At 43.5% G+C, this 15067-nt stretch overlaps 2 protein-coding genes across 8 annotated transcripts in view; both read left to right on the top strand.

Annotated features, from left to right (window-relative positions):
* Nucleotides 1-3455, top strand: part of LOC138959055 (phosphorylase b kinase regulatory subunit beta-like) — a 123702-nt gene extending 120247 nt beyond the window's left edge. For all 4 annotated transcript variants that reach the window (XM_070330417.1, XM_070330427.1, XM_070330419.1 and 1 more), the window contains one exon: nucleotides 2789-3455. Coding sequence is in view for 2 of the 4 variants with exons in the window: in XM_070330419.1 (XP_070186520.1) it covers nucleotides 2789-2840 (52 nt within the window). In the remaining 2 variants the exon portion in view is untranslated. The remainder of the gene's footprint in view (nucleotides 1-2788) is intronic.
* Nucleotides 3456-5820: 2365 nt separating this feature from the next.
* The window catches only part of LOC138959144 (copine-3-like), a 60312-nt gene continuing 51065 nt past the window's right edge, over nucleotides 5821-15067 (top strand). The window contains exons 1-5 of one of the 4 annotated variants that reach the window (XM_070330516.1): nucleotides 5821-5931; nucleotides 8553-8724; nucleotides 11292-11471; nucleotides 12509-12583; nucleotides 14910-14984. In XM_070330516.1, the coding sequence (XP_070186617.1) occupies nucleotides 8566-8724; nucleotides 11292-11471; nucleotides 12509-12583; nucleotides 14910-14984 (489 nt within the window). In that variant the 5' untranslated portion in view covers nucleotides 5821-5931; nucleotides 8553-8565. Of the gene's footprint in view, nucleotides 5932-6678; nucleotides 6967-8552; nucleotides 8725-11291; nucleotides 11472-11817; nucleotides 11879-12102; nucleotides 12187-12508; nucleotides 12584-14909; nucleotides 14985-15067 lie in introns of those variants that run through there. The other 3 variants (XM_070330523.1, XM_070330537.1, XM_070330530.1) reach the window with 3 other exon arrangements.

Raw genomic sequence — 15067 nt, 5'->3', positions numbered from 1 at the left:
CAAAATTAAATTGTCCAAATCAATTTAAAAACACTTTCATCTTATTCCTTGTCGGTTCCTGATTCCAAAAACATATAGATATGATATGTTTGGATTAAAAACACGCTCAGAAAGTTAAAACAAAGAGAGGTACAGAAAAGCGTGCTATCCTTCTTAGCGCAACTACTACCCCGCTCTTCTTGTCAATTTCACTGCCTTTGCCGTGAGCGGTGGACTGACGATGCTACGAGTATACGGTCTTGCTGAAAAATGGCAGCTACTTGACTAAATATTGTATTTTCGCCTTACGCGACTTGTTTTTTTACCTTGTTATCTTCCACGAGAGGCCTCCGATTGACCTAAAAAAATAAAATTCCTTCAGCATCTGGGGGGCTTTGCCCATGGACCCCGCCGGGGCCTGAGCGGCCCCTGGACCCCTGCTCCAATTTGGAACCCCCCCTTTTCCACAACTAGGTCCGCCCCTGTCTCCCCTTGCAATCCGCGTCTTCTCCTTTTCTCGCACACACGACTTTTAAGAGGGCGCGATTTCTCTTTTTATTTAACAGTTTTGATTTCAGTTGGGCGTTCTTTGAGCAGTTGGAGGCTAGGTCGTAAACGTCCTCTGGTGCAAACTCTCGGTCCGTTGCTGCCAGTTCACAAGTGGTTTCGTCGTCTGCTGTCTGTGACGTCACAGCACAACAAGCCTCTGAGTTGACAATCTCGCACGTGGTTAAGCTTGCAGTGTCACAGTGGGCAGGTGTGTGCTGTGTGACAGTGGGCAGGTGTGTGCTGTGTGACAGTGGGCAGGTGTGTGCTGTGTGACAGTGGGCAGGTGTGTGCTGTGTGACAGTGGGCAGGTGTGTGCTGTGTGACAGTGGGCAGGTGCGTGCTGTGTGACAGTGGGCAGGTGCGTGCTGTGTGACAGGGGGCAGGTGCGTGCTGTGTGACAGGGGGCAGGTGTGTGCAGTGTGACAGTGGGCAGGTGTGTGCTGTGTGACAGTGGGCAGGTGCGTGCTGTGTGACAGTGGGCAGGTGTGTGCTGTGTGACAGTGGGCAGGTGTGTGCTGTGTGACAGTGGGCAGGTGTGTGCTGTGTGACAGGTGTGTGCTGTGTGACAGGTGTGTGCTGTGTGACAGGTGCGTGCTGTGTGACAGTGGGCAGGTGTGTGCTGTGTGACAGGTGTGTGCTGTGTGACAGGTGTGTGCTGTGTGACAGGTGTGTGCTGTGTGACAGTGGGCAGGTGCGTGCTGTGTGACAGGTGTGTGCTGTGTGACAGGTGCGTGCTGTGTGACAGTGGGCAGGTGCGTGCTGTGTGACAGGTGTGTGCTGTGTGACAGTGGGCAGGTGCGTGCTGTGTGACAGTGGGCAGGTGTGTGCTGTGTGACAGGTGTGTGCTGTGTGACAGTGGGCAGGTGCGTGCTGTGTGACAGGTGTGTGCTGTGTGACAGGTGTGTGCTGTGTGACAGGTGTGTGCTGTGTGACAGGTGTGTGCTGTGTGACAGGTGCGTGCTGTGTGACAGGTGCGTGCTGTGTGACAGGTGCGTGCTGTGTGACAGGTGCGTGCTGTGTGACAGGTGTGTGCTGTGTGACAGGTGTGTGCTGTGTGACAGGTGTGTGCTGTGTGACAGGTGTGTGCTGTGTGACAGGTGTGTGCTGTGTGACAGGTGTGTGCTGTGTGACAGGTGTGTGCTGTGTGACAGGTGCGTGCTGTGTGACAGGTGTGTGCTGTGTGACAGGTGTGTGCTGTGTGACAGGTGCGTGCTGTGTTGGGGTGGCCAGGCTGCGTGTTTCACGTGATCTTTCTATGGAATACCAAAGACGATGATCGATAATTTTTCTTGTGCGTTCCCATCTCCAGCACTGAAATGTAAACCAGCACTCAGATCTGCCTGACGATTGCCTCAACCATTTTTTTCTTAGCATGCAAAGTTTATTTATTTATTTATTAAGGAGATTTCTATAGCGCATAACTAAAAGCAATATGCGCTTTACAATATCACTAGGTATAAGCACACGCAAACATACTACAAAGTCACGATTTTTTGTCCTTAAACCCTGAATTAATACGAATATTTGTTTAGGTCTTTCGGAAACGTTGCGTAATAAGACACGCTTAGTAAGTATATACACGTTCACCAAAATCAACACAGATTTTGGTCAGCCTTTTGGTCATAACTTCTGAAATTTCTAAAGCAATTCGTTGAGAACTTGAGCAGATATGGCTCTTTGAGTGGAGGACCCCCTCAAAAATGGCCGCAAAACGTGCCTTTTTTGGCCCCTAAAACGGTTGACCCCTACCGCCTTTGTCAAAAGGCTACACAAAGACTAGAGACGTAAGGTATATCAAACAAAATGCTCTGAACTGGAAATTGAATGGCCTTTCTAACGGTAGTCATAAGTATTTGGTAAGTGCACATTCTGATTTTTTTCAGATTTTAAAACACGGGGCTATGGTTTTTGTCAGGTCGATTTTAGGGGTGACCTTGTTTGACAGGCTGTAACGGGATGCCTATTCAAATTACCACCGATCGGACAAATGATATGAACGGTGGACATAATAACCTTTTCCAGCATGTAAAGTTGAACTAAAATGGATTGCGTTTTATTGCTTTTGTTAGTGTGCGAAAGTTGTTGCAATAATTTTTTGGCCAAGTTTAGATATGATACAGTTTATACAGATATGATACTTTCTTTATATAGATATGATACAGTTTATATAGATATGATACTGTAGAACATATGACATTGTATTGAAACGTCTCGTTTACAGTGATTTAAGTCTTGTTTATTTTTACTTTTTTTTGTTCAGAGTTGGAGGATTTCTGCATGAGCTGCAAGGACGAACACCTAAGCACAGTTAGAGTATCGTACATGTCTCGGCCAAGATAGTCCTCGGTCAGGTTACGCAAAGGAAAGATGTTCTTCTGGATCAAAGAGTATACCTCTAGTGTTGGTTCTTAGTCTGGATCTACTGATCTGTGTTTTGCTGAAGAGGGGCTGCTCCAAGTTGTGCAATCTACAATCTGCACACAATTCTGCAGGGACACCAGTGGTCTCCCGTTCATTGCACCAGAAATGTACGGACCGTTTGTCCACAGCGCCAGTTTCTACCCGGTGGACAAGTCGTCATAGAAAGTAGAAATCTACATGCACACATCTGTGTATAAAGCTCAAAATCAAAGAAGAAGAAACAAAACTTGACTAAATGTAAAAACAAACAACTTCTGTTCAACAAGGGTGAAGCATCAAGTCCATTTAACTTCAACCTACTTTGCTTCTTAACCTGATATCAACCAGTGTCATTTATTCATACTGCATGTTTGGTATAAATATTAAAATGTGATGCATGGTTAGTATTGCCAGAACAGCACAGTAATTTTACGCATAGTAACAAAGTCACTTCAGATAGTTTTAAATCCACTTTATACATTTTTTTAGGAACACAATAAAGACTTTTCAACAAGAGCGTAAACAAATGTAATTGTTTGGCATTGGATGACTCACTGAGTCACTTGGTTGAGAATATGATGTGAAATCCAGTGTGACCTCTTTGTGACCTCTTTGTGACCTCTTTGTGGTATGCATCTGTCTCCATTTCCATGTGTTCTGTTTGTTCTGTACTGTACTAATACTGTACTAAAAATTAACAAATAGATAAATATTTTAACAAAAGAAGAAAGGTTAATTTAGGGAACATTTAATAAGACTAGAGGAAACATTCACCTGGGTTCATCCATGTACTCAAACAGAGAGAATACGCGAACATACACACCAAGGGAGGATTTGACCAACTAACAACACACACACCAAGGGAGGATTTGACCAACTAACAACACACACACCAAGGGAGGATTTGACCAACTAACAACACACACACCAAGGGAGGATTTGACCAACTAACAACACACACACCAAGGGAGGATTTGACCAACTAACAACACACACACCAAGGGAGGATTTGACCAACTAACAACACACACACCAAGGGAGGATTTGACCAACTAACAACACACACACCAAGGGAGGCAACTAACAACACACACACCAAGGGAGGCAACTAACAACAAGAGCACTGATACACATGCAGACAAATTGTCAAATGGAACACATTGTCTGATTGCACACATTGTCTGATGGAACACATTGTCTGATGGAACACATTGTCAAATGGAACACATTGTCTGATGGAACACATTGTCTGATGGAACACATTGTCTGATGTTAAATGGAACACATTGTCTGATGTTAAATATGCACAAAACAATAACACCTTCAAGAATCTGCTAGACAAAGAAACCATTATTATTGAGTTCTTTTATTTATATGATGATTGATATTGAGGAAGCGATCTTGAGCTTGCTAAATATAAATATGATTGACCTACAACAAATTTGAAAATGAGATGGGGTGCTTAAAAAAACGTGAGGCTTATGGCAAACACTAACCAGTCCCTGCTTCTACTACTACTAAATGCCTATTATCATACTGTTTTTTTGACTGAGAGTCTTTTAAGTAAAACAACATTGGCCTGAACAAACTTTATTCATTACATGCATGTACAGGGTGACACGAAAAAAACAGATCCCACCAAAAGTTTAATATTTTCTGAAATAATCAGCCGATTCTTTTATTTTTTCAGGTGAGCCAAGCTGAAATGATGTTCTAACAGCCCACCAAGTTTGAGCTTCAAGATGTCATGGACAACGGAGCATAAGACATTTATAGTCGAGGCCTATTTTCGCCGGCGAACAGATTTGCTCGGGCTGCGCACAACAGACTCTCTGACTGAATCAATATTCCTCGGTGTCCTTGCTGATTTAGGTCGACCAGAGTGGGATCCCCTGTTAGGGTTTTTACTATTGAGGTTATTGACAGTCCCATGGTCTCTGAACTTATCCCTCCATCCATAGATAACTGATTTAACAGGAAAGTCTCTACGTCCAAACTGTCTTTTGAATTCCAGTTGAGCAGCGTGGATAGAATTCGACCGAAAATAGGCCTCGACTATAAATGTCTTATGCTCCGTTGTCCATGACATCTTGAAGCTCAAACTTGGTGGGCTGTTAGAACATCATTTCAGCTTGGCTCACCTGAAAAAATAAAAGAATCGGCTGATTATTTCAGAAAATATTAAACTTTTGGTGGGATCTGTTTTTTTCGTGTCACCCTGTATGTCACACAATCTCTTTTAAAACCTGATGCAGAGAAGATGACAGTATGCAAATAACCAACTATAATAGAACTGAGAGATTAAACAAATATGACCAAGAGAGATCTGCCATGTAGAAAAATTCAATTTAAACGAATTTGACAACAACAAAAATCCGACTGAAAAAGCCAGTTGATTAACAGCTTAGTTATATAATGTAGAACAAGTTCAAGCAGGTGTTGATCTGGTTAAAAAATGATCTAAAGTTTACTTCAACTTAAAAAGAGAAGCTTGCTGGGATGCTTGTGCTACGAGTGCAGAGAGAGTGTCCCCCGCACACTCTCGGCGTCATCAAACTGTCTTTGAAGTGAAGCTGTTCTACTTTCGTTTTGGCATGATTTGCAGGTCATTGCATTTGTGCCCTGAATATATCGAGTTCCGGCAACCCGTATCGATATATCGTATCCATACAAGTTCGAATCGATATGTGGATAAATATCTGTGGTAGCGTGCAACCTTAGCAGTAAGATCTCTGTCGCGGGACAGCATCACAATAGCGGTAACAGTCTTGGAGTTGTGACCAACAACCAAAGTGAAAGTGGACACGAGCGCATGCGCGAGGGCTCAGTGGTTAGTTACACAGCATTCCCTGTTAGGCTAAGGGAGACGACTCCATTAGATTCCCCCTGTACCGGAAGTGTTGAGCCACGCAGTGGCGGGTGAGGCAGATTCGACCTAAACACAGACCAGAGAACATCGCTACTACGACCGTCTTGCAGACGTTCGTATACCAGCCTTAAACGGTGAGTCCGTTAGAGGCATTGAGCTTAGCTTCCCCCCGGGGAGCTCAGCGTTATGTGAAGTTAATGTAGCAAGCGCAAGGCGGCTGGGTTTACCCACAGGCGGAAGGTATCGTCCACTGGACTACTATCACAGAAAGACTACAAGAGTAACAAGGTACGTCACTCACCTTCGAGTCTTCTGTGTTCTTGGAGTCGCTTCCTGGGGAAAAATATTGTTCAAGACGGTTTGCCTCTTCCTACAGTCTGTGTAAGGTCAAATAAATACAGCTGGATGATTGTTTGAACTGTATGTACCTTTAATTTTCAGCTTCCGTCCGCTGCAGGTTGTTTTTATTTTTAACCATCATTTGGACGAATCTTCGTTTGCGAGCCGCTAATATCCACTTTGTGTCAAATCATGCATCTTGAACAATATTTTTCCCCAGGAAGCGACTTCAAGAACACAGAAGACTCGAAGGTGAGTGACGTACCTTGTAGTCTTTCTGTGATAGTAGTAGTCCAGTGGACGATACCTTCCGCCTGTGGTTTACCCCGGCCGCAGTGCGTGTTTACATTTGTTATGTGTTTCATGCGTACCGTCCTGTCAACCGTATTGTTATCCATGTAAAGCTCGGCTTTCACCACACTAGCAGCAGTGGTCGACACACCTGTCATCTTCACCGAACAGCGGCGCGTCAGTGAGGGAGAGTCCTACAAGTTGAACAATTAACAGAGACACAAGGCGAGTGTCACTTCAGTACTTGTTGGCATACTTTTTCCTCATGATATTGTCGGCTTCCTAGATGTTACGCAAGGCTGCACTTGTAATATTTCAGTGCATGACAGATGCGTTACAGGTATTGAGCAATCCCCATACATTTCGACATGTTGAAAGGCCAGCTCAACAAGAGGCATTTTATTGACCAGGAAGTAGTGATAGAGTGAAGTCGGGTTACTTCTGCTTGATTCCTAAGTCTAATAGCAGTACCAGTGCACGAAGCGCGCTTGTACCTCACTCACCGACTTGTACCTCACTCACCGACTTGGAGGGCTGAGGTATGTGTTGCGGGGATGTTTACGGTCACAAGCATGTTAGTGTGATAGTGTGGAATGTGTTAGTGTGGAATGTGATAGTGTGGAATGTGATAGTGTGGAGTGTGATAGTGTGGAATGTGATAGTGTGGAGTGTGATAGTGTGGAATGTGATAGTGTGGAGTGTGATAGTGTGGAATGTGATAGTGTGGAGTGTGATAGTGTGGAATGTGTTAGTGTGGAGTGTGATAGTGTGGAATGTGTTAGTGTGGAGTGTGATAGTGTGGAATGTGATAGTGTGGAGTGTGATAGTGTGGAATGTGATAGTGTGGAGTGTGATAGTGTGGAATGTGATAGTGTGGAGTGTGATAGTGTGGAATGTGTTAGTGTGGAATGTGATAGTGTGGAATGTGATAGTGTGGAGTGTGATAGTGTGGAATGTGATAGTGTGGAATGTGATAGTGTGGAGTGTGATAGTGTGGAATGTGATAGTGTGGAATGTGATAGTGTGGAGTGTGATAGTGTGGAATGTGATAGTGTGGAATGTGATAGTGTGGAGTGTGATAGTGTGGAATGTGATAGTGTGGAGTGTGATAGTGTGGAATGTGTTAGTGTGGAATGTGATAGTGTGGAATGTGTTAGTGTGGAGTGTGGAATGTGATAGTGTGGAATGTGTTAGTGTGGAATGTGGAATGTGATAGTGTGGAATGTGATAGTGTGGAGTGTGATAGTGTGGAATGTGATAGTGTGGAGTGTGATAGTGTGGAATGTGTGGAATGTGATAGTGTGGAATGTGTGGAATGTGATAGTGTGGAATGTGATAGTGTGGAGTGTGATAGTGTGGAGTGTGTTAGTGTGGAATGTGATAGTGTGGAGTGTGATAGTGTGGAATGTGTTAGTGTGGAGTGTGGAATGTGATAGTGTGGAATGTGATAGTGTGGAATGTGATAGTGTGGAGTGTGATAGTGTGGAGTGTGATAGTGTGGAATGTGTTAGTGTGGAATGTGATAGTGTGGAGTGTGATAGTGTGGAATGTGATAGTGTGGAATGTGTTAGTGTGGAATGTGATAGTGTGGAGTGTGTTAGTGTGGAATGTGTTAGTGTGGAATGTGATAGTGTGGAGTGTGATAGTGTGGAATGTGATAGTGTGGAGTGTGGAGTGTGATAGTGTGGAATGTGTTAGTGTGGAATGTGTTAGTGTGGAATGTGTTAGTGTGGAATGTGATAGTGTGGAGTGTGGAATGTGTTAGTGTGATAGTGTGGAATGTGATAGTGTGGAGTGTGGAATGTGTTAGTGTGATAGTGTGGAATGTGTTAGTGTGGAGTGTGGAATGTGTTAGTGTGATAGTGTGGAGTGTGATACACTGATAGTGTGGAGTGTGATAGTGTGGAGTGTGGAGTGTGATAGAAATGACTTTCTACCTTGCACATTTCTCTCACATTTGACTGCAGCTTGTCTGTCTGTGTTTGTTTACTGTGTAGGTAAACATTCCATCTTGAATTTTTCAGGAAGACGGTATGGCCGGAATGGGCTACGCCGTTATGGGAGGTAGAGTCATGTTGTGTGTTTGTTTTTTGTGTAGGTAAACGATCCATCTGAACTGTTTCAGGAAGACGTACGCTATGGCTGGAATGGGTCCCCCCGGTATGGGCGGAGCCATGGTGTGTGTCACCAAGGTGGAGCTACGCATCGAGTGTCGCAATCTGCTCAACCGTGACACCATGTCCAAGTCGGACCCTTGTGCCGTGCTCTATCTGCACAATGGCGACAAGTGGATAGAGGTGACACAGCTTGTATATATATACACTGAAATCTTATTCACACCAACAGACAGACGTGTCACTGCTATACAGAATCCCTCTACACACACACACACACACACACAAAAATGGCATAGTACATGTACCAGCTACTTCATTCATCTACTTTGCATCAGAGTGCAAACATACTTTGACACCCAAGGTAAATGATAGGTGTACAGTAAAACCTGAGTCTAGCGGACCCTTGTTGTAACGGCCACCTGCTACATACGGACAGTTTATCATGGCACGAACACGATTTCAACAATAACTAACCTTTAACGGGCGGACACCTGCCACTTACGGACGCGGACACGATTTTTCGGACCGTAGGAAGTGTAAACACTGTCACAAACGGACACAACGTACATAAAAACGCAACTTCGAAAACTCGACTGTTATGCAGTCAGTGCTCGGCAGCCGTAGCCGTAGCACAAATGGTTGTTGATTGGTTGTCCTGTCCCTTTTCTGACCAATCAGTGGCTTGTTTAGATGGAGACCCACTTTTGCTCACTCACTTTCGCTTTTCCGCATTGTGGATACAGTCACAACCAAAAGCAACAGTAGACTACTGTGTTTGAAAATGGAATCTCCAGCAGGAAAAAGAAAAGCGATGACTTTAGAGCAGCGTGTCGCTGCCTTGAAAAAACTAGATAGCGGCCAATCATGCCGAGATGTGGCGAAGGAGATGGGATGTGGTAAAACACAGATCGCGAGGATCAAATCGGAAAAAGAAGACGTGATGATCTCTCTCTCTTTGTAAGCAATGGTTCGAAGGAAACAATAATTAACACAGCTAAATTTTTGTTCCATGCATTTATGCTGAGACTAGAAAAACTGAATGAAACAAGAGCTGACCCAATTTGGCCGAGACACACTGCGGAATTTCCCGTTGAATGACTGATGAAGAGTCAGCTATTTTTAGCTTTGTGACGTCCGACTTGCGTAAGTTTGAATGCACAGTGTGTGTAGGGAACGGGGTGGGGGGGGGGGGGGGGGGGAGATGTTGTTGTTGTTGTTTGCTACATGTATCATTTGTTTACTCACATTTTCAGTGAGTCTCATGTTCAATCCAATAAATACATACCGTACTACAGGACCGACAAAAAGTGTCTTGTTCATTTTACGTGCTCTTTGTAAAATATTGCCCCGGCCCCTCCACCTGTGAAGAAGGGACACCTGTCTAATAGGGACACTATTACCATTCCCCAAGGGTGTCCGTTAGAGACAGGTTTTACTGTATTAGCTATTGGGGTAACAGCTTGTGCCTTGTATGTATGTTACCTAGCTGTACCAGTGTTCTATGCAACATGTGTATAGCCTTGCACATGGAACACATGAACTTGCATAAACAGATTGATGATTATATTGAGATACATCTGTTGCGTCGTTGTGAAGACAGGCACACACAGAGATTGTTTATCAGTTTCTGTGTTGATTATGATCATGCATTAGATGTTGAGATTCACACTGCTTTTGGAGAAGACAGGTCTAATCTAAGAGGTATCATTCAACTGAAATACATTCTGTACGCATCATGTTTGTTTTGTGTTCTGTGGCCAATCAACTATACAGATGTGTCTGGCATTGTGATTTTATACACTGACACCTGCCAAGTGTGTCTGTACATTGCAGGTACATTGCCCATCACGACAGGTACATTGCCCATCACGACAGGTACATTGCCCATCACGACAGGTACATTGCCCATCACGACAGGTACATTGCCCATCACGACAGGTACATTGCCCATCACGACAGGTACATTGCCCATCACGACAGGTACATTGTCCATCACGACAGGTACATTGCCCATCACGACAGGTACATTGTCCATCACGACAGGTACATTGTCCATCACGACAGGTACATTGCCCATCACGACAGGTACATTGCCCATCACGACAGGTACATTGCCCATCACGACAGGTACATCTTGTTTGAGATAAGGTACAAAGAGACAACAGAGGCGTCCTTTTGGTTTGATGGGATGTGTCCTCTTATCAGAGGGTGCTGGCAATGAGGGTACACTGGTACCTGTGATGGGTGGCCCCTCCAGTGAGAGGACACCTCCCTTAAAAGGACACCTGTTGTCCCTTAGTCTGGCTGATGGGGTCAATGTCGACCAAAAGAGTGGGATTTCCTGTAGGTGGAGTTCCTGTATACAGGGAATCCCACAGGTTAGAGTTTGTCAATAAAACTTGCAAACCATACTCTTATTTCTAAGAATTATCACAAAAGATCGAAAAACATCAAATTCTACCGATGTCGCTAAGAATTACGTGACTTTCAGCGATATCAGCGAAACACTACTGGAACTAGACCCTGTGGGATTCCCTGTATACAGGAAATCCCCCTACAGGAACTCCACCTACAGAGAATCCCACTCTTTTGGTCGACATAAACCCCATCAGCCCTAGTCTATTATTTCTACCAAAGTATACCTGTCATGACTGGCCACCTGCAATGTAGGGACACTTGGCTGATCCCAAGGGTGTCCTTTCATCGCAGTATGACAAAAATAAAGCGACATTGTTTTTTGTTCACAGGAGGGACGAACAGAAGGCATCAAGAATGAACTGGACCCTCGCTTTGTGCGAGCGTTCCCCTTGGAGTATCGCTTCGAGACCGTGCAGAAGGTGAAGGTCGCTGTCTACGACATGGACAACACCAGCGATACCGTGAAGGACGATGACTTTCTGGGCAAGATGGAATGCACTCTAGGACAGGTAAGGCAGGGGATTACGTAGTGATTATCAATGATGGACAACACCAGAGTTACCGTGAAGGATGGTGACTTACTGGGCAAGATGGAATGCACTCTAGGACAGGTAAGGCAGGGGATTACGTAGTGATTATCAATGATGGACAACACCAGAGTTACCGTGAAGGATGGTGACTTACTGGGCAAGATGGAATGCACTCTAGGACAGGTAAGGCAGGGGATTACGTAGTGATTATCAATGATGGACAACACCAGAGTTACCGTGAAGGATGGTGACTTTCTGGGCAAGATGGAATGCACTCTAGGGCAGGTAAGGCAGGGGTTACGTAGTGATTATCAATGATGGACAACACCAGAGTTACCGTGAAGGATGGTGACTTACTGGGCAAGATGGAATGCACTCTAGGACAGGTAAGGCAGGGGTTACGTAGTGATTATCAATGATGGACAACACCAGAGTTACCCTGAAGGACGATGACTTTCTGGGCAAGATGGAATGCACTCTAGGGCAGGTAAGGCAGGGGTTACGTAGTGATTATCAATGATAGACAACACCAGCGATACCGTGAAGGACGGTGACTTTCTGGGCAAGATGGAATGCACTCTAGGGAAGGTAAGGCAGGGGTTACGTAGCCTGGTCATTATCAATGATGGACAACACCAGCGATACCCTGAAGGACGATGAGTTTCTGGGCAAGATGGAATGCACTCTAGGGCAGGTAAGGCAGGGGTTACGTAGCCTGGTCATTATCAATGATGGACAACACCAGCGATACTGGGAAGGACGGTGACTTTCTGGGCAAGATGGAATGCACTCCAGGGCAGGGGTTACGTAGCCTGGTCATCATCATTGATGGCTTCAATTCTGTAGCCCTGGATTGTGTTCCCTTGAAATTTTCAGCATTTTATGTGTTTATAACACTAACAGTTTAAAACTACTGAAAATCCAATCAGCAACCTATCATTAATCTTTAATTTGAAATCGTTTTTAATGCTTGATGCTCATATTTTAAATATGTTAATGCTTGATTTATTTCTCAGATTGTGTCGGGCAGTCCATTCACACAGCCGCTGATGAAGAAGAAAGGGGAGAGAGCAGGAGACAGCAGCATCACTGTAAGTCATGCGTTGTAGTATCTGTCATGTTGGTTTTGTTTGAAACAAGAGCTTTTCTGGGTTCCTTTCTTCCTGTGTAGTCTATCTTGTGTAGTCTATCTTGTGTAGTCTATTTTGTGTAGTCTATCTTGGACACCACCACAGATCTGTCGGGACTTTTGCACAACTTACAGCGGTCAACATGATTGTTAACGATCAAAAGAAGGAAGGTTCTGTCCAGTGCCCAGCCACTGACTCGATCCTTGCAGTCAGACAAGAATGATCAACACACCTCAACATTTTGTGCATGCCCACAGATGGAAAGCAACGGTTGAAATAGCTGACAACAGAAGTATTTATTTATTTATATGGGAGATTTATATAGCGCTTGACGTTCTCTAAGCGCTTTACATATTAATTTAAATATGAAGGATAGATGAATGCAGATAGAGTAGGAATTGATTCTTGATGCTCAAAATATGAGCCAGTTAGGAAAGTAATTACATGTTTATTTGAACGTGAACTTGATTCACTTTCAGATTTGTTTTGTTGTCTACGTCTTTCGTGCTTTTTTTGTGTGCAAATCAGTCAGCTGTACATTATGTTTGCATCATTTTGTTTTTAGTCAGATTTACATAAACTTGGCCAAACAATTATTGCAACAAATTTCAAACCCAAATTAAAGCATTAATTCCTGTGTCATTTCATTAAAACTGTATATGCCAGTTAAGGCCGTTCACTTAACCTTCAGGATCACATTTTGGATTAATTTTTTCTTTTACATGGATCACGTGACTGCCGCTCAAGTAAGGGTACCCTCAAAATCGACCAGACAAAAACGGAAGAGCCGAATGAAAAATCGACAAAAATTCACAATAGGCAAAACTTTCCAACTTTGACATACGAGAAGAAAGTCAAACCAATTATCTACCCTGAACAGATTGTTTTGTTTTGCTACCTTGCGTATTTCGCGTGCTATGCTATTCCTACTGATGCAGGTGTCGATCGCAAGAGCGGTCAAAAACGGGACGTTTTACGTCAATTTGTATGGGTATCATGACAAAAAGCGCCACATTTCAGCAATAACATGGTGGATTGCTTTGAAACTTTCAGAATATTTTACCAACATACTAGAGATACTTCGTGCGAAAGTTTGAATCGTTTCGGTTGTTTATCCAGATGTGACGCAATGTTTCGGAAAATGTTGTTAAACTTGTCATAGGATTGTTCACTTGTGTCCAAAAATATCATGACTTTGTATATCTACAGATAAATGATTGATACAGATTCTGTCTAAGTTTCATTTGCGTGTAGCCGCTGGCGTTAATTTGCTAGTCATGCAAACACATGAGAAAAAAATGGAACGTTCACGCTGTTTCGCGCTTACAGCTGTTATTGCTGCGTGCCTCTTAAAACATGCTACGGTCACGCTTGGCTGGGCATCGCTGTGGCACCAGAATCATCGCTTAAATATGTAGCGTGTTTACAGGCCCAGCAAATTTGCGCACATAAAACTTGAGCAGTGTGTGTATCCATAATTTTTTCTAAAGACATGCAAAGTAATTAGTTTTTGGGACTCAAGTGAACAAACCTATGACGAGATTAAAAACTTATTTTGAAAAATTGCATTATATTTTAACAAACACCTGTAACACTCCATAATTTCGCTCGTATCTCTAGTATGTTGGTAAAATATTCTGAAAGTTTCAAAGCAATCCACCAAGTCATTCCTAAAGTGCATCCTTTTTTGTCATGATACCCCCAAAAAATGACGCAAAAAATCCCGTTTTTGACCGCTCTTGCGATCGACACCTGCATCAGTAGGAATAGCATAGCACGCGAAATACGCAAGGTAGCAAAACAAAACAATCTGTTCAGGGTAGATAATTAGTTTGACTTTCTTCTCGTATGTCAAAGTTGGAAAGTTTTGCCTATTGTGATTTTTTGTCGATTTTTCATTCGGCTCTTCCGTTTTTGTCTGGTCGATTTTGAGGGTACCCTTACTTGAACGGCGGTCACGTGATCCATGTAAAAGAAATATTTAATCCAAAATGTGATCCTGAAGGTTAAGTGAACGGCCTTAACTGGCATATAAAGTTTTAATGAAATGACACAGGGATTAATGCTTTAATTTGCGTTTAAAATTTGTTGCAATAATTGTTTGGCCAAGTTTATTTTGATTCTGCAGATTTTGTTCTCATTCTTTTTCTTCCTATCCATTTCTTCAATAGCGCAAATATTATCAAACAGGAAAGAGAAATTTGAGAAAGGCAGACAGTTTAGAATGGATTTGAGAAGAATGGGATCTTCCATGACAGTATTTTCTGTGTGGTTTCCATGACGACAGGTTCGAGCGGAGGAGATGAAGGAGGGGGGTGAGATGGTGGACATGCTGTTCAGGGCCAAGAAACTGGAGAACAAGGTACACCACTCTCTTTGTATTCAGATGTTGTGTGTGCTATTGTTTGGTCTGTTGTGTATTCAACTAGATGTTGTGTGTGCTAT

The sequence above is a fragment of the Littorina saxatilis genome, linkage group LG1 (genome assembly GCF_037325665.1).
Source record: "Littorina saxatilis isolate snail1 linkage group LG1, US_GU_Lsax_2.0, whole genome shotgun sequence".
Lineage (NCBI taxonomy): Eukaryota > Metazoa > Mollusca > Gastropoda > Littorinimorpha > Littorinidae > Littorina > Littorina saxatilis.
The sequence above is the reverse complement of the archived record's forward strand: the minus strand, read 5'-3'. Positions and strand labels throughout refer to the sequence as shown.